At 41.0% G+C, this 21,719-nt stretch overlaps 2 protein-coding genes across 4 annotated transcripts in view; one reads left to right on the top strand and one right to left on the bottom strand.

Annotated features, from left to right (window-relative positions):
• Positions 1 to 46: 46 nt before the first annotated feature.
• Positions 47 to 8,862, bottom strand: lsm14ab (LSM14A mRNA processing body assembly factor b). Its single transcript, XM_046412882.1, has 11 exons — positions 8,750 to 8,862; positions 8,483 to 8,655; positions 7,552 to 7,715; positions 5,721 to 5,871; positions 4,812 to 5,006; positions 4,566 to 4,649; positions 3,478 to 3,654; positions 3,177 to 3,312; positions 2,736 to 2,762; positions 2,245 to 2,485; positions 47 to 2,147 (listed from the first exon to the last, which is right to left on the bottom strand). The coding sequence occupies exons 2-11, from the start codon at positions 8,604 to 8,606 to the stop codon at positions 2,124 to 2,126; spliced, it is 1,323 nt and encodes a 440-aa protein (XP_046268838.1). The 5' UTR covers positions 8,607 to 8,655; positions 8,750 to 8,862; the 3' UTR covers positions 47 to 2,123.
• A 418-nt stretch (positions 8,863 to 9,280) lies between these two features.
• The window catches only part of LOC124071722 (transcription initiation factor TFIID subunit 4-like), an 82,296-nt gene continuing 69,857 nt past the window's right edge, over positions 9,281 to 21,719 (top strand). Inside the window, exons 1-2 of one of the 3 annotated variants that reach the window (XM_046412658.1) lie at positions 9,281 to 10,799; positions 12,959 to 13,119. In XM_046412658.1, the coding sequence (XP_046268614.1) occupies positions 9,428 to 10,799; positions 12,959 to 13,119 (1,533 nt within the window). In that variant the 5' untranslated portion in view covers positions 9,281 to 9,427. The remainder of the gene's footprint in view (positions 10,800 to 12,958; positions 13,120 to 21,719) is intronic. The other 2 variants (XM_046412748.1, XM_046412569.1) reach the window with 2 other exon arrangements.

The raw sequence follows: 21,719 nt of genomic DNA, 5'->3' as shown, positions 1-21,719 counted from the left end.
GCTGTGAAAATTCAGAAACGTGGATTCAAAATAACAGAGACATGTATATTGTACAAGTCTTTATTTTACGTAAAAACTCAATTTTGTTTATATTGTCAAGAAAACAATTCCTGGTTTACAATTCCACTGACTGGAAGGAGTAACAAACATATGAAAATGCGTCAGTTTTTAATAGTTCAGTAATACATTTTGTCTCTAATTCAGTCTTGCTGGTTATTGCGAAAGCCTGTATAAAGTGATGGTTCCTACGGCTATCATGCAGTGGTTAGCAATCTGTGCAATATCCAGTTAAACAGCACGTTTTCAACTGGGCTGCTTTGCCCTGAACAGCCACAGCTGACGAGAAGGATCTACTTTGATTCTGTAGTGCTATCAATACTTTTGTCAAAAGGTAACCTTTAAGTTAAAGGGACAGCTGTAAAAAGTTCACCACCCTGAAGGCAAAAGTACTCCGAGGTCTCTAAAGTACTAACAAATCAGAGTCAAAAACGAAAAAAAAAAAAAAAATCCCACCTCCCCCCAATACACTGGAATCACACCCAGCTCTTGTCCCTTTGTTCACAAGTTAGTACAAAAAAATAAATTTACTCCAAAGAACACTCACATTGACAACATTGCAACAAGAGGAGCTGCAAACAAGCCCGATGGCTGATAGCGATCAGAAATTTGTATTGAAACGTAAATTTTGAGACATCATTTAATCCATTTACAATATTTCCCATTTAGACAACGAACCCTACAACACTGCAAGCACGCAGTTTTGCAGTGAAACAGCTAACAAACACAGATGACGACTGTAACTGTAAGACAATTCAAAGGTTTGATTTAAAAAAACAAAAAAAAACAACACATTTAACAGGTGGCTCAGTACGTTTTGGACATCGAAAGGTAGATTTAACAGGTACTTCTGAAATGAGCTGTCACTTACTTTTGGTCAACCAAATGCTCACATGTTCTTTTTTGGCAAAATAGCAGAGTATTTGATGTCCAAATATAACTTGATAAAGGTCCTTTCTGACAACGAGTTCTGCCTGAATAAACTCAGGGTTTTCCCTTCGAACAACTGCGTAAAGCACTGATAGCAACAGATGCTCCTCTTTCACAGACACAAATCATGGGAATGCACTTTCTTTAGTCATCTATAAAAAACAGACCCGATCAAAGAAAATCTACAGTGAACAAATACTTCTAAGGCTAATGCTGTAAACCCATATGTCAATCCAAAGACTGGATCCTACTGATGGCCTGCATTAGGCTTTCAACAGGCCCCCAGAGGTTCACCTACAAACAGAAACAATTCATCTGATGTGGAAGGTTTCAGGGCTTTCTAGATACTGAATACATGTATATTCTTTAATCTAAACTAAAAGTCTGTCTGGAGAGCCAAAAATCATCATTTTGAGGGCCGTGGGGGGGGGGGGGTGGCTGGTGTTGAAACCATCTGACACTGGGCCAGAGGCAGGAAACACCCTGGATAGGTTGCCAGTTCTCAAAGGTGAAGATGGCCCCCAATATACATTCTTTTATTACAATACTCAATTTTGATTTTGTATCTTTCAGCTGGCTTTGAAATCCCTACTTCAATGAGAAATTATGGATGTTCAAAAAAAAGAAATTTTGCAAACTGGGCGAAAATACTGAACAAATGGCAACCAAAGTCCGAACACAAACAGACATGAAGCAGCAGGAAATGCAGTGAGTTCTGGTGCCAACACACGTCATGATATCAAAAACCAAGAGAAAATAAAGCTATTGATCACATGAACTGTGATCCACTCACAGTATCAGTGGGATTCCTGCATACAGCCTTCAATATCAAAGGCTCAAACTTCAGTAAGAAATGAACTTGATTTATGCAAAAATACAGAATTACTCCAAAGCACGGTATTTACACATGCTCTTGTCAATCTGGTGGCCGGGGCACAAAACAAAAAGCCCTTTTCTCACAGCGGAGAAAAGGGAGGTGCACTCTCACCCCCTGATGTAAAGGAGGCGACCCCAGTGCTGGTGAGTGAGAGGATGACTTCATTCTTTGTGTCAAATGCTGAGAGCAAACAACTTCTTCAACAGGAATCATTTCAGTATCAGGAGCTACAATTCTCTGTGAATCCGTCGCTGCAGTACTATGCAGCCACCTTGTTATCCTTCTGGAAGACAAAACAAAACAAAAAACAAAAGTTAAGAGCAAACATCTATATTCTTTTCCTACATACTGCACTTGAACAATATGTTTTAATAATCTACCCTGTACTCAAAATCGGAGAAATCCCGGCCTCCTCTGCCACCTCTGAACGCGCCCCTGAAACCAGGTGGGGCACCTCGGGGCGGCCCGAACGATCCTCTGCTCAGAGGTCGCCCTCGGCCTCCGCGGGGCCCCATGAAGCCTCGGCCACGGAACCCCCCTCTTCCTCGATTGTGTCTCAGAGGGATGCCGAATGTCTCCGAATTCATTCGTCTCTCTTCTGCCCAAGTCGGCCTCCGCTCCCTGACACACACACACACACCATTCAGGATCAGTTGTTTGGGGTTAAAGAAACCCTTTAAACATACATTCAATGAGGCTTTGTCTGTGTATACATTATGTAGTACGCTACAGGTACATCCTTAACATGTGGAGCCTCGATGGAAAGTTAAAGTTGTAGAGCAAATGCATAAATATAATCGAACATGAAAGACATTTTGATGTTTAGTCTTCATGATAGCTTTCACCTGAGTTTAGAAAATATGCGACTTACCTTGAAAATCCTCTTTCGCCCGATTTACTGAGAGAGAAAAAAACAGAAGAAAAACAAAAAAACCCTTGAGTTTTTCCACTGTATTAACAGGTCCAGTTCACAAACAGAGCCCCCTGGTTTGTTTCAACAAAGCTCAAGCCAATCACATGCATGTTCAGGTAGAATAATACCTGCTGGCTAATAATTTGTTAATTCTGCTGCTTTACTGTATGACGCCTTCCCAGGACTTTAAGATCCTGCCTCGGGTGTGATGAACTGGACTTGCTGCTTGATATTTAATCTCTTATGTGTAGCTGTATCACAATACACACCAAGCATTTCTGAAGCAGTGCTGCTATGAGTGTGAACACAGCTGTAAGTGTTAGCAATCATACAGCATCACACTAGATTCAAGTTCGTTTTTAAAATCAGTGAATTTGAACTGTGGACATTTTGAAGTACCTCGAGTCATCACAGGACAGGTTATCAAAGAAGGACTTGGACTTGTCATAGTAACACGTGTTTATCACAGCCGCCTCCTCCTCATTGGCCAGATGTTCTGAGTCAGCCGTTTCTTCTCCATTCAGGACCTTGTCATCTGTGGTGCACAAGAAATTTTGTAAAACTCACAACACCGTAAAAACCGAGTCAACCTATAATAAGATGACCATCGAGACTGAGGGCAATGACCTAAAAATGGAGCTGGGCTTTGTTTAGTGCTTTGATAGGCGATTACTTGTAGCCGGTGTCAAAGACATTTTACCTTTCAGTTTGAGCTTGTTCTGGAGCTCTTTGTCAATCTCATCTTTGTGGAACTGGGCGTTGGCGGTCTCAAAGTCAAAGTCTTCTTCAAATTTCATCGGGCTGTCCCTGCGCACATTCACTTTGCCTCTGCTGCGGTTTCCTCTTGCACGGCCACGGCGGCTGGATTGAGCAGCAGCTAAGAGATAACAACGGAAAAATGAAATGCAACGAAGCTACAACAAACAACAAGTAGGCCAACTGCACAGTCAGTAACATTGGGACGGTTTTGCATTAGCTGTGTATATAAACACAGTGTATATAAAATGAAACCATGCCGCAAAGATTTCAGTGCCGAATATCAGCTTCATTTTGAAATGAAAATGAAAATGCCCACTGGACACATAATAAAATACCCTGCAGACTGTAGCATAATTCAGTTATTTGAAGGTAAACCTTATTTGGAAGATGGCACATTGGTTTGATGTACAGACAGCGCTTTGAGTGATTCAGGACAGCAGCGACAATTGCAGCAGCTCAGATGCAAGGGACTGTGACCCGGGTGATGAGCGCTGTCCTTTTGCATGACTCCATGCAGCCGAAGACCAACCTGAGTGTAAACGTTTCTGACCACATCAGTAAATACATCCACGCTGTCCATGAAAATTCTGCACGTTTTTTAAAAGTGCACACATCACTTGAGTTTGTGTGTGTGTGTGTGTGTTTGCTTACAGCTTGCAAAAAAACCCCCAAAAAACTAAAAGATCAATTTTTGCAAATGCTGCTTTAAAGCTGATTGTCAGCACTTTAACCTCACAGTTCAGATAAACAGAAAAATGAAACACACATCATCTTCCAAACAGCTTTTGACTTTGACGGAATGAAAATACAACAATAAAAAAACAGAAATATTAAAAAACGTTTTTTCTCCTTGAACATAGGACACTGGCCATGGTAACAATCAGACATCTCCTCAGCAAAGAAACAAATGACATGACTCACAAAAAATTGTGGTGTATTACTATTATGGATACAAGTACTGAAAACAAGCATTTTAGTGGTTGTAATTAAGTGTGCTGATGGATATTATGAAGTTGTAAAACTACTTACCAGCAGCTTGATGCCTGTTAGGATCCCGGTTTTCAACAGTTCCGTGCTCATTATCTGGCTGTGACACCTTCTGGACTTCAGGAGCTTCAGACAAAAGACAACATTCACCATTGATTTAACTCAAAATAAAGTGGTACGGGTCTAACACAGCACAACGGTGAAGTAACGGTGTACTTCACCGCTAAGCTGTTCGGACAAGGTACAGATTCAGATATTAAGGACTACAAACCCACAAGGTATGCTTACCTTTTCTCTGCTCCAGCAGGTCCGGGGGCTTCTGGCTGCCAGCGGTGGTGCCGGTGGGTCTCGGGGCTGCCGCCCCCGTCTGACTCCTCTGTCCTACAGGTGCAGGTGGTGCTGGGGCAGCTGACGGTGGGGTCTGCACCACTTGCTCCAGAGTGGAACTCTTTGTTAAAGCGTCCAGCTGAGGACTAGTGCGCCCTGCAGGAACCAGCAAAGGGACATTCTGACTATTTGATGTTCTTCTTGGTGGGGGTGGGGGCATGGGGGGGTGAAAGTCGACAACTGGTTTGTTTTATACAGAGCTCGTTATACTAAAGCGACGAGTTAACTCACTTCTAGTGTTTTGTTAAGGCAGAAAAACCTCTGTTTGCAGAGTTAAATGTTCTGTCAAACTAAATTCTAAAGTTTAGCTGCTGAATGACCTGTTTTTCAGGCTCAGGCCCCCCCACCCCCCATATTGTCCAGCCCTATTCTAACCTTCACAGTAATCTGCTAAAGCCCCTGGTTCTCAAGCAAAGTGCTTTATGACAGGTATGTTGTTTTTCAGAGCCAGATAATAATCATTAATAATCAACAAAACTAATATTTGGAACCATGACAATCAGTGATGGAATGTAATTAAGTAACATTTTCCCCCTTACTCAAGAACTATATAGGAGTACAATTTTGAGGTATTTACACTTTACCTGCATATTTAATTTCCACAGGTTCAGATTATTCAATGTTGATAGGCTATAATTCAATACGTGGAGCATTCAGTGACTCTTTAATTAATATCACAGCATTTTAAATATGATGTTTCTGCATCAGGTGATTCACACAAGCATTAACATTTTGAATATTATTTTTGTCACTAAAATAAATCACTGTGTAGGAACAGGAACCATGACAAGAACAAGAACTGATCCTTACCTCCTGCTCCAGCAGAGCCAAACTGCTGAGCTGCGAGGGGTGTAACACCAAACTGATTGTATGATGGGCCAGGAGCCCTGTTGTATGGAGCATAGGGCCCAGCTGATGGGAATGATGGTGCTGCTGCAGCGCTGGTGGTTCCAACTGATGACTACAGAAACAAATACAGAGTCATTAAAAAAAAGAACAACAAAAACAAACAACAACAACAACAAAAGATGACAACACTCACTTCACATAAATTTACATGGCCTACTTGTGAGATAATAGAACACCTTTTGCTTATAAGAAAGACATATTATGATTACTGACACCATGACAGCAGTAATCATTTTAATAAAAGTATCAGCCACATAGCTGATAGCTATTTAATTGAAGTCATTTTGACCAATGGAGTTGGAGGTGTTCAAGTACAGAATCTAGACACAGTTGTAAAACTGTACTGTTAGTTCAAGCTGTTATCAGTGCAAAGTGAATTCTATATTCATGTTTAGTTTAAAAACAACTTATGGTTCAAATGTGACTGGCTGTGTTTATAACCTATTATTTACTTTGCTAGAGTCCTCCTCTGCAAATCATAACAATACACTTTCTTCAAAGCAAACATTTCAACTTGTCATAACTTGACAAGCACAGGTGCAATTAACAACATCAATTAATAATAGATGAATTCTATTTTGGTGGGTGAGCTACACTCACGTGTTGCTTTGAAATAAAATGAGCCATAATTAATGACATCCAATTGTGGCTACTTGAGACTGCAAGTGGTGGAAGGGTGAGGGAGGTTATGTCAAAGCATACCAGTGAGATGCCAGCATGGATGACTTACTGCAGTCTTACTGTCAAAGGAAAATGTAACATCTTGTATTTGAGGACATTATGGGATTTACCCACATGCCAAAGGTGAGCTTAAAGATAACACACAGCCTATCTGCAAGCTGTGGAAAAGATGTAGGACAATTTATAAAGTTGATAATTTCACAGCATCATGTTCCATTTCACATTATTAGCTCATCTTAAATATCACAATCCAAATCGTTTCCATAATGTTAAGCACACTTATGAATAGCGAGCAAAGTTTTGGTTCGCATGAAGAACGGAGGCGAATGGTGGCAGAACCATAGAAAAGAGACAAAAAGAAAACTAGTTTGGATTCAAGGATTCAAAATTCCCTCATCTACCATGCAGATTAATGTAAAACATCTTAGCGCTAATAACAAGTTAGATAAAATCATTTCATTAGTATTAATATCAGTACAAGCCTAACTTGTGCATTCCCTGCAGTGGTAAATCAAATTTTTGCCATGAAAAAGGTCTTTCTGAGTTGGACCAGCTGATGCTCTGTAGTTAAATATAATATTGATACGGAGCTGTAAGAACAAAAGAAGTAAAATTTCTCAAAGATCTGTCACATTATGAGTTCTTAACTAACAGTATTTTACAATTATGGTTATCTTTCCAACAAAGAAAAAAAAACTAAACAAAAAACTGTCCATGTTATCTATTTGTACTATTTTGCATGATTTAACAGTGAACATATTTGGGGAAAGAATGTGTTCTTGGCTAACTAAAAGAGCATACCTTTTTTGCAGCATACATGCTGACTTGTCATTGCAGGTAACGCACAGGTGTTACTACTAACATTCAACGGGGGCTCTCTCTTATGCTAATGTCCCACGACTATGAATGAGGATATACAATGCACCCCCCCCCCCAAAGAAATTCCCCTAAAAAGTGCTGAAAGTTTTGCTTGGACTTAATACACAGAACAAGAAACAAACTGACACATATATGGCTATTTATAGCACAAAATACATACAAATCAACCTACCTGAACTATGGCAGGGTCCTGAGGCAGGCAGCTAGTGGCTTTGGGTGGCTCACACACTGTCAGGTCTTTAATGTCACTTCCTCGAAAGATAATATACTCAAACACTTCATCCCGAGGTGGAATAGGCCTGTCGGTGGGCCGGTCTTCAGTTCCAAAAGAGCGAACTGTGGGGAAAATTCACAGGACAATTTATATTACTCCACATCCATTAGGTTTTTTTTGCATTGAAACTAAGCAGATCTGTCCCTCAATGTAGATCCTAGCATCGGAAAATATGTTCAAATTTAACGCCCATTGTCTATCACAGTGCTGGTATACTATACTCTTCATTACTACAAATAGTTAAATAATATTTTATTTGCACATTTTTTATCCAAGGAACTGTAAATGATCCAGAGTCAACTGTTCGGGGACTTGAGAGGTGATCTCTTTGCCTTGTCAGATGTTAAAAAGGCATCTAACAACACAGTATAATAAGGCCAAATGATCCCGAGTGTAACTCGGGAGACTCAACTATTACGGGTCACTAAAAGGTTTAACTTTATATAATATTAAGATTTGAGTGTGTTGACGCTATCTGCGTTAATTCACCACACTTCAAAAATCAGAACTTAAATAATAACCCCTAACCTAAACTAAAACTTCAGTTAGTCATGTATAGTAAACGATGGTAAGAAAGGATTTACTTTCTACAGGTGTATTCAGCAGCGAGAACCAGTTATTTCACGCCAGCCCAAACACAGAGTAAACAAAGGAAGCAGAGTGTTAACTACTGCGCCTACAGCGTTTAACTGTTCGCTAGCTTCGAAGCTAGCTAACATAGCTAACTGCGCTGATACTGATTTGAGTTATCTCATCGCTCAACACTTTAATGAACCACGGAATAACCCTTTCTAAGTACTGCAGTCCACCTTTTACTTACTGAACTTACCTTTAGCAAGAGCTACTGTCGAGTTTTCAGTATCAATGGTGTACAAAATTCCTTCATAGCGAATCTCGGCCTTGGAGATTAGGCTAATTTTGCTACCAATGTATGGCGTTCCTCCTCCGCTCATGTTTGTCTCCCGGTTATAAAAACGCACTTACTTTCACGAAATCTGTTTTCTGTCAAAAGAGATGGTTTATCTTTTACTTTCAGAGATATAGTTTAATGCTACATCACATGAATCAGTAAGTTACGTTGTGAAATGAGACTTGCTCGTTCCCAGACTGATTTTCTACCACGACATGGCCGTTTTCATTTTCCTTCGCTCGCCGCTAAGGCTGATGGGAAAAGGGCTGTGCCTTATTCTTCTAAAGTTGCCCTCTCTTCCTGCCACTGTCATCACTTCTCATTAACGGAAAAGGTTAATTTGGGGAAAACACGGTGAACTTAGTAGTACCAAGACTACACGAGAAGTTTTGTCTGCTTTTACGGGGATTTCCAATTGAAGGAAGAAGCTGAGATATTTAATCATAGGATGCTTGACACAGGACTGAGATTCGGCCATTCTATCATATCGCGATATTACACAGGCCGGCCACCCCCACCCTTCCCCATATCGCTGGATAATGCATTTTCAAATACAGAATATGTGCATACCGCATAATTTGTTTCGAGCACATGAAAATCCTCGATTTTCGTTGTAATCGGTGCACCACAGACAAATAGAAAATACATCACAGGTGACACCTATCCAGGTTTGTGATCGTTACTTAGCTACATTGTACTATTACAACATGCATTCACTATACTTGATTGTATTAGAGTTGAAGAAAAATCATGAAAAGTACAACTAGGACGCCCCCCTCATCTAATGACGTCAGATTCATTCCCACAATGCCCAGTAACACGCAGGCGCACTGTAAAAAATATATGAGCTATCTGTGATCAGAGATGGCGGGCGCCTCCGACCCCCTGGAAGATATGCTCTTTTCAGAGGTGGATGAAAAAGCCGTGAGCGACCTAGTGGGCTCATTGGAGTCACAGCTTGCTGGCCAGAGCAATCCAGCAGGGAAAACAGACGAAAACGGAGGCGCTGGCTCAGTGGCCCCCGCTAACCATCACTTAGGAAAAACGCTACCAGCTCCAGTGGGCACCACAACACTAGAACAACAACAACAAGGACGGCGTAATAAACCTGAGATGCGCCAGGAGATCAACTCCAAAGACGTTAGCCCGGATAAAAGTTCCACATCTCCTTCTCTGGGCTGTACCCCTTCTTTTGGCGAGCCTTCCACCACTTCGGCTGCCGGTGTTAACGCCACCAGCGGCGGGTCGCAGTCACATAGAGCATCCATCACAACACTGGCTGCATCTGGTGTGTCAACTTTGACATCTACGCCAGCCAGCATCAGCACCACATCCAGTCGGGGGTCTAAGGTTAACCCGGGCACGAGTGAGACGCCGACGGAAGCTAGCCCACCGAGAAAACGCATAACCACGCCACGGAGGAGCGCTTCGGCTCGGATAAAGAGTTTGAACGGCGCAGCTGTAACGACGAGAAGGAACAGCAACACAGCGATGGCTGAAAACGTTAGCCCCGTGGATGCCAGTGCAACTACACAGAACTCTACTCGACCGGTGACATCCTCTATCAACACTTCGACTTTCACCTTATCTAACGCTAACCTCCCCGTAGGTCAGTCGGCTATCGCGCTCGACCGGGGGACCCCTACCATTGCTTTGCATAGACTCCCGAGTCATATTGTAGCGAGCATAGCCCAGAACGGGAGCGGGACCAGTGTGTCGGCCTTGGTCCAGCAGGGCACTCGCATAGGACCCGTCACCTCTTCAGCTTCACAGGGGAACCACGGCAAAACGATCACAGACACCGGGGCTTCCAAAACAGGCGATTGTCAATCCAAAATTGTAATGTCAAGCCAGTCTGGTAGTGTCAATTCTGTAATAAACACTGTGCCCCCCGCGCCTTGTGTTGTCACACCAACAACTACAGCAGCAGCAGCAGCAGCTACCACAACTACAACAGTAACCCAACCTCTGAGCTCTGTCACATCTGCTGCGTGTGTTACAGGGGTGGCAACAAGTTCTGTATGTGGAACTGGTCAAACTACATCAGTGACTACCACTGTTAGCATGATCAGGCCCACAGCCCCCTCCCCAGCACCTGCTGTGGCCACCTGCACACAGTCTCAACCCCGTCCTGGACTTACAGCACCTCAAAGGATCGTAGCCCCCCAGCTGATTGTCAGACCACCTCAACAGCAGACGACTATTCAGCTGCCCCCTGGGTTTACCATCCCACCGGGTAAGGTTTGCAGGAGGGGAAGGAGAACAGCAAGAAGCCACTGTTTACACCTGTGTTAACCTTACATGGTTGTCAGTAGGATACAATGTTTGTTTGACTCTCTTCAATATGAAGAGATTGTGCATGTGTGGCATCCTGCTCTCGCAACCATGTTTGTCTGAATGTGTTGGGGAAGCTTTCCCGTTGTCCTGTGTACACACTGTTTATTGTATGTGCCTGTTGCTGAGGAACTGTGAGTTTTAGCATGGCCACCTGGGGAATCAAACGCTTCACCTTGCCATGTTGGTGCTGTGATGTGCCAACTGAGCTGTGCAAAGCATTAAATATACACCAAGCATCCTTAACACCACTGCAACATGACATGAATGCCACAATAATGAGATTGATAATAAGAAATACTACAAAATTTACATGAAGATTGCACTGAAAGTGTGTCAAATTAAATGTATGTGTACATTTGAGTCATTTAGCTGATACTTTAATGTGGCCATGTTGTCACACTTTTCCCAAAGCAGATGAATTTGTTTTATATGCTTATATGAGTTCAGAATGAAGAAAAATAGGACTCTTTCCAGTGAAAACACTAAGAAATATGATAGGTGAATAGGTATTCATACCCCGAAGTTGTAAACAAAGCAGATTATGACAGCTATTCTAATGACTGCCACCTAATTTCAACTGTTGACATGTTTCCTAATAGCAATTTCAAGAATAATAATTTGAAGAGTCTCCATTGCCACATATAAAAAATATCGTTGAATATGTGTTTGTGTCAGTGCAAATACATTAACAACTAGAAACGTTCACCCATAGTACATACAAACAGTAAGTTATGTCCTATAGTTGCAGACACTAGCGGACGTCAAGAGTCGTTCAATCTGTGCAGAGTCCCACAAGATGGTCCAAGACAACTGTATGGTACAATTCAGTGAATCAACTTTATGGCCAGTGTATATAATTTTACATATACTGACTTTTCCTGTGCATTTAATCCATCCTTGGTTGAACACACTACCCAGTAAATTTAATGTAGTGAACACATGCACACAGGAGCAGAGGGCTACCACTGTCATGCGCCCGGGGACCTAATTGGGGGTTAGGTCACATCAGCTGGCTGCGTGTAAGGGGGGGGGGGGGCTTTTTGGGCGTAGATATTGTTCCAAGATTGTAAAGCATTTCAAAGTGCTTCTCTAATCATCAAAATTACTTACGGTGTGAATAAATCAAATATCAATAAAGCATTAAGTAAACTATAAAAGTACACCAAGTAAACTCCTATTCCACTTTTTTAATCAATGGTGAAATCCTGTACTTCTATCTGCCAAACGGTACAACATTTTTCTATCTCAGGTGTTTTTTTACTTAGAAGATTAGAAATTTTGCAAAGGTAAACAAATGTGTAATGAAACAGTTCATCTTGACCTTCAGCTGATACTGTAATACCCAGCAAGGTCTAGATCTCTTCTTGGAATATTAATTTGGGGAAACAGCATTGTATACGGTGTTCTAGGGCAAGGAAGTAAACAATAATACACGCTGGGTTGTCCTGATATATGAAATTAACAGTTGATGAGGGGTCTGTTATTTTCTGTATTAAAATGCCTCAAGTTTAGACCATGGTGTAGCTCATTATTTTGTTTATAGTCAGTCTAACTGGTGGTTAGGTCTGTTATGGCCTTGGTAGGGTTCACTTAGAGCTGTAGCTGAACATTTGAGTGGGATTACTCAAGGTGTCCTGTTATGATTTTAACAGACACTTCCCAGCCAATCGGAAACAGATATTTTCAGGTCCCACTGCATAAGCTCATTCACCATTAAATCCCAGGGCTCTTGACATAACCTACTTGATAGTTTCTGTTTATTGCCATTTAGTCTGGCAATCAAATGATCTTATTTACCACATCTTTTACTTTTGATTTTTTAATCTTGAAGCTGTGTCGAAGTGGCTTTGCAGGTTAAGCAGTGATTGTTATGCATTCTTGTTTTCAGTCATAATTCACCTGCTGGAACATACGGATGATGCTTAGTTATCTGTGCAAGTCCTACCATCTACATCCAAGAATATATATCAGCATTTGGCTAGCAGCTGGTTTAAATGCCTTTTAGTGACTATGTTGTCACAGTGTGTCCTCTAATGAATGTTACCTGTGATCCTTCAGGGATGGTGTTGGTACGGACGGAATTGGGCCAGCTGGTGATGGTTCCTCAGCAGGCTTTGGCTCAAGTTCAGGCTCAAGCTCAGGCTCAGGCCCAGAACAACATCTCTCCACGACCTGCCACCCCCACAACAGGAGCATCCTTCAGAGTAACAACTCCACAGGTGAGACTCTGCTGCAGGCTCTGCATGGTGGCTGCCACCTGTACGCTTTCATTAGTATGAACACAGCACACAGTATTACCTCAGCATAAGGATTTTAAAGCTATACAAGAGCAAGAAGAGGAGAAGTGAGAAGTTAAGGAACCTTGTTATTAAATACACATGAATATTTGTCTTTGTACCATGCTATGAATCGTGTATCCAAACACACGGCGTAATGAGTTTTGTTGCCTTTTTGTTACCAGTCACAGAAGAGATAATGGATCATCTGATGTGTGTGTGGCTTCACTTGTGAAGCGTTATTATGCAGAAATTTAATCTTAAGGTGGTGACCATCATTTGGGTAAGAACAGATCAATGTTCTGTGTTTCCTGAAATAGCTGCAGGGTAATCTTATTTTTCTCTTACTCATTTTTTAAAATAACAGGATAATATAAAATTGACAGTAGAAGAGAAGTGCTGCCATCTGGGTCAACTGGAATTCCTCTGCTGTCTGTTGGTAGAAATATTGTGACATTGCAGCATTTGTGAACGAGGCTTGTGTCACCAATTGGCCAGAGGGAAATTCCCAAAAATATGAATTATTTTTCAAATGCACAGGTCAGCTACATGTACTTGTCCCACCTGGTAAGTGTATTTATAATATAAACAACAAAAATGGCTATTTGTAACTATTATTTACTGTCTTTATGGTAGGAAACATATCAGAAGTATGATCTAATATGAATTCCACATCGACACTGAATGAATACAGGTGTTATTTGCAGCATATAGAACTTTCACAAATTTCACATGGAGCCAACTCCATTGACGTGAGCCCACTTGGCAAATAAAAGGAACCGGAGGTTGGAAAGACAATTTATTCTGGTGTAACAAACAAAGCATCAGAAGTGAATTGTGCTTTATGCAGCCAATTTGTCAAAAAGAGCACAGGTTAGCTCAGATTCTGTGGTTTGGCATGTCTAACTGTGTTTTTGAGCCCATAATGCATATGCCACCTTTCCTTGTTTAGCAAACAAAAAATTGTTTCCTTGTAAGAGGTATATCTTAGTATCCCTCCTCAGCAAAAGACTGCATAAAGGTATCAGAATTACTATTATTCTTAAAAATACGCTCAAAAGTGGTGGTGGTCTTTGAGTCTTGAGCTGTGGCTGCCCACTACTTCCAACTATTTTGGACGGATAACTTGAAGTAAATGATTTTCTCCAAATGGACTAAGAGCTGAAACACAGCATGACTGGTAATTAGCATGTCCTAATTACCATTACAATTTCTGAATGCATGTATACACTTTGTTCTGGGCTGTAAATGTATTAACTTGAAGTAACATTTAAACGCGTCACCATTGTCACCTTTATTAGCTACAACAGCCCTGATTACAAAAAAGTTTAAACTTTGTGTAAAACATAAATAAAACAGAATGTGATTATTTGCTTTTTTTTTTTTTGCATATATTCAATTGAAAACAGTACCAAGATGATATATATAATGTTTTACTCCAGGTGGGCGTCAGCATGATTTTTGTAAATATGTGCTTATTCTGGGATGTCAGCACGTTTCATACAAGTTGTAACAGGGGCAACAAAAGACTGGGAAGGTCGTGTATGGCTCAAAAACACCTGTCTGGATAGATTCACAGGCAAACAGCTTCACTGACAACAGGTGATAGTATCATGACTGGGTATGAAAGGGACATCCTTGAAAGGATGTTGACTTCAGAACATGACCCAACAAAAAAGTGCCTCTTAAGGACTGAATAACTTACATCTGTGTCAAATGTTTAATATTTGTTCTAATTAAGAAGAATTAAGAATCGCTTTATAGGCCGTATATGTATTTTTACATACACACACTGAATTTGTCTTCTGCATTTGACCCATCCTTAGTTGAACACATATGCAACACACAGCAAATTACATGCAGTGAAACACACACAGGAGCAGTGGGCTGCATCAAGCACCCAGGGATGTTGGGGGTTAAGTGCCTTGCTCAAGGGCATCAGCCAGCTAATGGAGTGGGGGAGCATTTTTCACATGAATCACTCCACCACACTCAAATTTTTCCTGCCCCTCCGGTGGGGGAATTGAACCAGCGACCTTCCGATCACAAGCTGCTCCTCCAACCTTGAGGCCATGGCTAGCAGTTTTTGTTAACAGAGCCTGAGAATCCATTTTATTTGTTGTTTTGGTTGTGTGGTTTTATTTTATTTATATTGCATTTACTATTAAGAATTGAAAATTTATTGTCATTTGAAAGGCTGTACTTGCATTATTATGCTATTATGTTGTCACTATATTAGTGTAATAAGATGGTCTTAAAATGAAAGTAATATCTATACATCCATCCGTCCATCCATTTTCTATACCTCTTATCTGTCAGGGTTGCGGGGGGCTGAAGGCTATTCCAGCTGACAACAGCGAGAGGCGGGGTAAACCTTGGACTGGTCGCCAGTCAATCGCAGACCTGACACATACAGACAGACAACCACACATGCTTACACGTTCACACCTAGGGGCAATGTAGAGTAGCTGATTAATCTAATGTGCATGTTTTTGGGAGTGCGGGAGCAAGCCGGAGTGCAGACGTTCAAACCTGGAACCCTCTTGCTGTGAGGTGACAGTGCTAGCTGCACCACCGTGCTCCTTGAAAGTAATATCATTTAACATAATTATTTCTGAGATATTATATCATTCAAAAAAGAAAGTGACTTTCACTTCCTTTTTCGGTATACAAGGATGGATTTCATGGATATGGATTTCACCACCTACAATCCATTCAGAGAATCTGGAAAAATCTCTGCATGTCAGGGGCAAAGCGGAAAACCAACACTGAATCCCCTCTGATCTTTGATCCCTCAAGCTGCACTGCCTTAAAAACTAACGTAATTGTATAAAGGATGTTACAGATCATCTTCAAATAGTAAAAAAAAAACCCTAAATAAAACCCTAGATCAACAACATACAGAAAGGCGGCTGTATGTGACGAGTCCACATTTCAAATAGTGTTTGGAAATCATGGATGTTGTGTCCTCTGGGCTAAAGAGGAAGGAATGTTCCAGATTCTTACCAGCACCCAGTTCAACAGCCAGCATCTGTAATGGTTTGGGGGTGCGTTTAAGCCCATGAGATGAGTAATTTGCACATCTGTGAAGGGACCATTAATGCTGAAAGGTACATACAGGTTTTCGAGCAACATATGCTACATTGTCTTGCTTATTCCAACAAGATAACACTGTGCATGTTACATCAGTGTGGCTTTGTAGCAAAAGGGTGTGGTGCCTGACTGGCCCTCTTGTGGTACAGACCTGTGTCCTAACAAAAATATGTGGCACATTATGAAGGATAAAATATGAAAATGGAGACCCCATATGAAGTCGTATATCTAACAAGACTTGGAAAGAAGTTCAGTGTCAGAGCTTCAACAGTTAATGTCCTCAGTTCCCAAACTCCCTTAATGGGTGTTGTTAAAAGAACAGTTGATGTACCACAGACGTGAACATGTCCCCGTCCTAACTTATTTGAAACATGTTGAAGGCATCAAATTCAGAATGAGTGTACATATACAAGAAAACAATAAAGTTTATCAGTTTGAATGCGGACATCTTCTCTTTCTATTGTATTCAACTGAATATAGTAAAAGGATTCACCAGTATGTATCCATGGAGGGTCCAGACAACTGAATTTCCATCTCCTTCAGATTAAGCTACAGTAAATTTTGAGACGTCTGTATCATTGTCATTTCAAGCCTGGTGTTTTCAGAGAACGTAAATCGATGTATAATCAGCATAACAGCGAGTGACTTGATGCTGCTAAATAATGTGGCCTTTCTTCTTCTTCTTCTTCTTCTTCTTTTTTTTCTCCCCCTGGCCCATGTGGGAGCACATTGTCACCACTTGTGAAAACCATTGCAGAACTGGCAATATTGTTTTTGTTTATTTATTTTTATGAGAGACTGAAGGATTAAATGCGTTTTTATTGGCTGAGGAAATTAATGAAACTGTTTTATTACTAGAGCTGTCCTGGGGCAGATCCCAGGGGTTGTCATTTCGGCAGATCCGTATTTTAAAAACAGCTTTGTGAAAAATGGTTTACAGAAACAAAATACATTGGTAAAAGGCTGAAAACAGAGCAGTTTTTCTTAATTCAGGAGAAGCTGATGTTTTGGAGATATGTGGTTTTTACTGGACTGCAACATTATATGGAATGGACTGAAAAGTGGCTCTTGTTGGACGCCATCTTTGAGGTTTGAGGAAGAAGAGGAGCTAATATCCAGAACTACAGAAAAAGATAATAGATGCTGGAGGGCTATGGATATTGAATAACCATCTAAACTTAATGAACATGAATGAAAGAGAAAATTATTTTGTTTCAATAAAGCAATTTTTAACTTTATTATTGCACCAACACATTTTGGCATTCATTGCAAAACAGACCAAAAAGAACACTCAAGATCACTCACTTAATATTTGTTTAATAATTATGAAGCAAAGCCATTAAAAAATGAAAAGGCAATGAATCATATCCATGCACATACATAGCACATTTTGGGTCAGGACCTCCTCTATATAAGCATGAGTGCTGGCCATTAAATGCACGTCTTCTGTTTGTGGACCAGGTATGGTGTCCCCCATGTCCACTGATGGGCAGTCCACCGGCCCCTGTGCCAGTTTAGTGACTGGCCTGAAGCTGCTTCCCATGTGCTCTGTCCATCTGTGGTGTGGTGTGGTTGCACTTTCGGCTGATTTGTATGTGCATGTATGTGATTGGTTGTCTTTTTTTATATTTTTGTGCTTCATCACATTTTTTGCTCCATGCCCATCTTGTCTGAATATTCTTTGTGGTTTGTTTTGTGATGACCCCGTTGAAGGCCCCAAGCCAAAACATCTTGGTCTGACAATAAAGTTGTTCTGTTTACTAGCAGTGTTGTTGGGCTTTTGACCTCTTTAGACCTTTTCCCTTCTCTGTGCACTTTGGAAGTAGGTAAAGTTGTGCCAGAAATCCCTACTCTGCTACTACAGCCTTTGCTGGTAAACCAAATCAACATTAACCAATATACAGCAAGTGCCAACCCCTGTTCTACACCAATGAAATGCATATTAAGAATTAGCCCCCGCCATTGCACATGACTAAGACACTGCCCTTAAGGAACTGAAGAGAACAAAAGTAAACCAGCATTGTTGGACAGTCACGTGAAACTACTTCATTTAAGGTGCACTTTTAAGCAAGTTATTAGTTATAGTATGGGAAGCCCCAGTTCCAGGTTCTCTCCATTTTTATCTTACAGAATGCGAAGGGTGTCAGTCTGTTGAGTTTTGCAGAATTTCTGCCTATGTTAATGCCACAGCTGGTTCCCTTTGTCAACTCTAATCCGACTGATTGGCTTGGTGTGTGAACTGAAAAAACTTTAATCTAATTATGTGTGGGTACATATAGTTGATGTTGGGTGGGCACCTCCTCATTAAGTGAACAGCTGGGCTCTAGATCCTAATTGGGTTGTGATTAATATGTTAAACCGTGTTATTATAATGAATTAGTATTCTTGATTATTTTAGGTATAGATTAAACTGAGATTAGTAGGTGAATTAATGTCTCAAGACTTCCTAATGACTCCATGGGGTCCTCTCATCAAAATTTAATGAGCCACTGAATCATTCATTGGAATTTGCTTATTATCACCTGTGGATACATCATTCATGTGAAAAACTTGAGCTTGTGCTGCTGGATCCACACCTTTGGAACTAAATTGCTTTTAATAATGAGATTACTCGATCGTTCGTTTCTCACAGCTTCTCCGCAGGACAGCTGAAATGACTCAGGTAAACATTTCTTCTGTTGGAGGTGTCTCATGACTTGTATCTTCCTTACTGACCTCAGAACATGGATACTTCAGCACTGTTGTTGAGTTTACCATAATGGGATGGTTGAGATAATGCCTCGAAGGGCTGAAAGTAATGTTCATTTTCATTATGAATTAATCTACTAATTATTTTCTTGATAATTTTTGTGATTAATCTATGAAATGTCAAGTAACACCAAAACTATGACCTTTGCAATTCCCCAAAGCCCAAATTAGCTTGTTCAAACTGCTTGTTTTGTCTTGATCAACAGTTCAAGTTATGCAGGTAGTTCACCAATAGAGAAAACTAGAAAATATTATTGTAAGTTTTCAGTTACAGAGAAACTGACATAACGCCCTCAAATCAGTGTTTTGAAACTCTGCTTCGACTGGTTTTAGAATATCAACACTGATCTGGAATTAAAAAGGCATTTGTTAGTGGTAAAACAGTGAAAAGATTTCAGATATCATCCTGTGGTAATAGCAAACAGTATATTATTGAAAACACCACTTGTCTTGTACTTTTACGTGGTTAAATTTATTTTAGCAAATAATGTTTCTGCAAGCTTTGTTATAATAAGTATTGAGTAACTTTTTAAATAACTCTTACTAAAAACTAACTGCTCAGATTATGGTCAGCTGAAAAAGCAGTGATTTTACAAACTGACAGAGAGAAGTCAGTAAGTTCTTCAAACACACTCTTTGTTTGGCCTTTGGTCCCAAATATCATATCATACCAGCTGTGAGAACAAAACACTAGAGGGCAGCATTTCATTGTCTTTTTCAGTAGGGCTCGACTTTATTCTGTGGTTCTACTTCTACTGCTTCCACTCATGAGGCTAACTGTTCCCCTATCGTTTTGTACAGAGGAGAAAAAAACATGTGCTCATCCAGTTTTATTCAACAAAAGGACACAGAGACTAAAATAGGGTTGCATTAATCTCCAGGGAGCACAGCCTTTGGTACCAAACTCACACTGTCTAGCACTGTGATTTGGTGGGTGGCTTTGCATTCTACATTCAGGCAGTATTGTGATGCAGACTGAGCTGTCTGGACTGTAGCATGTAGCATGTTTCAAAACCAAGATTTATGTGTTTTTGAGTTTCTGTTTTTTTATTAAAGGAAAATTCCACCCTCTGTTACCTTGTCATTTAAAAGAAACTGGTACATCCTTTGGCAGTTGCAGTTGTTAGGCAACACAGAAGTCCACATCAGTTACACAGCAGCCCCCCACCCCCACCCCGACTCTGTACTCGTAGCCAGCCTACCTGTATCCATTCTGGTATGAACCCCTCTCAAAAAAGAGTCGCAGATTGTCATCGCCTCTCGCAGTCACAGTGATGACAAATTAGCGGGCCGCGGCATTGCCATCTCGACAGGAAAAGCAGAAGCAGGGAAATGAAAGGGAATGGTGTTTATTCCCAGAGCTCAACCCCTCTGTCGGCCTGTCACTCTTCCCATGACCCTGAGGGGAGAAACGGAAGGCATCCTGAGCTTCCTTCCTTCCATACCTGTTAAATCATTCATCATCCAACTGCCTGATTATTTTAAAAAGCTAACAAGGCTTTGGTTCTTGAGTGTTTGTGTGTGTGTGCGTGTATGTGTGTATTTGTGAGTGTTTGTGTGTGAGAGAGGCATTGCTAGCGGTGGGATGCACCCCATGGCTCTTACCAACCCCCCATTCCCCCCACCGCCACCCCCATCCCCTCTCACCTCATCCCTCATACATTCACTTCCCCCAACTCCTCAGCACAACATTCTTTTGCATCCTACAAAACTTTTAGTGAAGGGGAAACTCCCTCCGCCTCTCTCTTATTCTACTTCTTCTCCTCTATGTTGCATTCTTTGCCTCTCTCCTTCTGTGTTTGTGTGCAAGACAACTGCAGTTTATCGTGTGCTTGAATGTGTGTTTGTGTGTGCCTGTTCTCTCTGCTGTCTGCGTGTCAGTGCTTGTCAAGCGAGTGTGTGAATGCATTGGCCTGTCTGTGAATGGAAGGCTGCGTGCCAGAGGTCGTGGCAGAGGCGTTCTTGGGTTGTCTTGGCCCATAGACATGGTAGCAGCCAGAAGGTGTGTGTGTGTGTGTGTGTGTGTGTTTATGTGTGAATGTGTGAGTGTGCCAAGGGTGCCAAGGATGAGCCAAGGGGTAACGTCAAGTCATCCCATTTGCAATTGTGCCTTTAATATGCTAATAAACAAACCTGAGTTATGACAAATTTCAACATCCACCCGTTTACATCCACCTATCAGACAACAACAGGCGCCAATATGAATGTCACTCCAGTACATCTTGTTTATTTTGTGCATGAATTAACAATGAAACGAAACACACCTACCCAAGACATACCTGAGCAGCCAACTGTCTGATTACATTCAGTCCTCCCTTTGTAGCTGGAGGAATGTGTTTAAAAGGTGCTGCAGTGGTACTGATGATAACATTTAAAAAGTCAAATACTGACATCGTGTTAATAATACACATATGACAATAGAGTGTAAGTAATCCGGCGCAGATGTTCGGCCTTGTGCATCTTTTGTTTATCAGTTCACCTGGTTGTCTTTTCTCTTGTCATTAAGTGTAAACTGCTCTTTTTGTATTCTTTAGTACAGTTGTGGTGACAGACTCTCTCTTCACCTCCCTACACTTGTATTCTGAGTATAATTTATTTGGCAAAAAAGAGACAAAGTGCTCTTTCAAGTTATCTAGAGATATCGCAATGATATTGTTATAATTATTTTTTTGTGTGTGTGTAATGAAGATGTGATACCTTGA

Source organism: Scatophagus argus, chromosome 1 (assembly GCF_020382885.2).
Source record: "Scatophagus argus isolate fScaArg1 chromosome 1, fScaArg1.pri, whole genome shotgun sequence".
Taxonomy (NCBI): domain Eukaryota; kingdom Metazoa; phylum Chordata; class Actinopteri; family Scatophagidae; genus Scatophagus; species Scatophagus argus.
This window is presented reverse-complemented; position numbering and strand designations above follow the sequence as displayed.